The 1,571-nt window shown below is 45.8% G+C and overlaps 1 protein-coding gene across 1 annotated transcript; it reads right to left on the bottom strand.

Moving 5' to 3' along the window:
• Nucleotides 1-411: 411 nt before the first annotated feature.
• Nucleotides 412-1,329, bottom strand: ORYCUNV1R1566 (vomeronasal 1 receptor oryCunV1R1566). The gene has a single exon (NM_001167253.1). It carries the CDS (start codon nt 1,327-1,329, stop codon nt 412-414), a length of 918 nt encoding a protein of 305 aa, NP_001160725.1.
• Between the last annotated feature and the right edge of the window lie 242 nt (nt 1,330-1,571).

Below are 1,571 nucleotides of genomic sequence, written 5' to 3'. Positions count from 1 at the left end.
TACAGGTATTGCAAGACAGTCATTCTTAAAATTATTTATTTTTACTTAGTGTCGGAGAGAAGAGAGATGATGAATAGATAGATGATAGATAGATAGATGATAAATATACATATAATCATAAGTTTGCTGTTCATTGCTGATGTGCACAGCCAGGGTTAGGCTAGGCCAACACCAAGATCCTAGATCTCCAGATATCACTCTCATGTGGGTGACAGGATCCCAAGTACTTGAGCAAGCATGTGTTGCCACTCAGAGTGTGCACTAACAAAAAGCTGGATCAAAACAGAGGCAGAATTTGAACCTGGGCACTCCAGTATGAGACGTGGGCATCCCAAGTGGTACCTTAAATGCTAAACAGCATGCCCAATGAAAGACAAACATTTTGTCAACTTGTTAAAACAAAAAGCTTTTCTAAGGTATATTGTGCAAAACATTGAGTATCCTCTTATCAGAACTGATAAGCACCAATGGACTAACCGTGGCATAGACATGGACCACAACACTCTGGACACCCAAGATAACTTTAACTGAGTCGTATGTCCACAGTATCAGGGAGGAGGATGAGATGATGAAGTCCACCCAGTACATGACCACAAAGAAAGTCACCAGCAGCAGGATGGTCTGGGTGGCCCTTTTCTTTGGGGAGGATCTTGGGGAGAGGCTGGTGCTGTGAAGGTGCTGGGACCTCCTCTGATGCCTGAGTAAGAGGATCACCATGTATGCACTTGAGAGCAGCATGACTCCCACCAGGAAGACATCGCTGGATGTGGTCAGTGTGAACATCAAGCTCATGATGCCATGCTTTATGGGGGAAAATGAGCAGTATTTAGTGATAGCCATCAGATTGGTCTGGGTCCCATTGGAAGATGCCACTGTGTGGAAGAGTGTGCTAGTACTGAAAGACAAACAGATTAACAATATGAAGAAGAATAAGTAGAAGAAGGAATGTGTGCATTTATATTTAAATTCTGCCAACCAGGAGGTGCCAGGACTGATGGTGATGGCCTGGGTGATGCTCATGAGGCAGGTGGTGCAGATGGAGAGGACCCTCATCACCCTGTTTACATTGAACAAAGCCTTACACTTGAAGTCAGTCCATACATTCAATGACTCAAACAGGTCTGGAGAGTGCAAAAACAGCATAGTAGTGAGCAAAGCAATGTGGACAAAGGCCAGGTGGCAGCTGGCCAGGTCAGTGGGCTTAGGCCGCCTATCCAGCAGGATTGTGGAGATGTGAGAGAGGAAGAGGAACGTGTTGGTTGAGATTCCAATGCCAGCTTGATAAAGAATGCATTTACAAACAGCAATGTAAGCAGACATTGGGCTCATCTTATAATGTCAGGGAAGAAACACATGCATGTCTGAAAAGCAAACAAACCAAAAACAGTGTATCTCATGTCATCAGATGGCTTTATAAAACCACCAGAAATTTGCCTTCTAAATTCCTATCTTCGGCTGGCGCCGCGGCTCACTAGGCTAATCCTCCGCCTAGCAGCGCTGGCACACTGGGTTCTAGTCCCAGTCGGGGCGCCGGATTCTGTCCCGGTTGCCCCTCTTCCAGGCCAGCTCTC

Source organism: Oryctolagus cuniculus, chromosome 19 (genome assembly GCF_051225735.1).
Source record: "Oryctolagus cuniculus isolate XC-2025 breed Fujian yellow rabbit chromosome 19, ASM5122573v1, whole genome shotgun sequence".
In the NCBI taxonomy this organism is placed as follows: domain Eukaryota; kingdom Metazoa; phylum Chordata; class Mammalia; order Lagomorpha; family Leporidae; genus Oryctolagus; species Oryctolagus cuniculus.
This window is presented reverse-complemented; position numbering and strand designations above follow the sequence as displayed.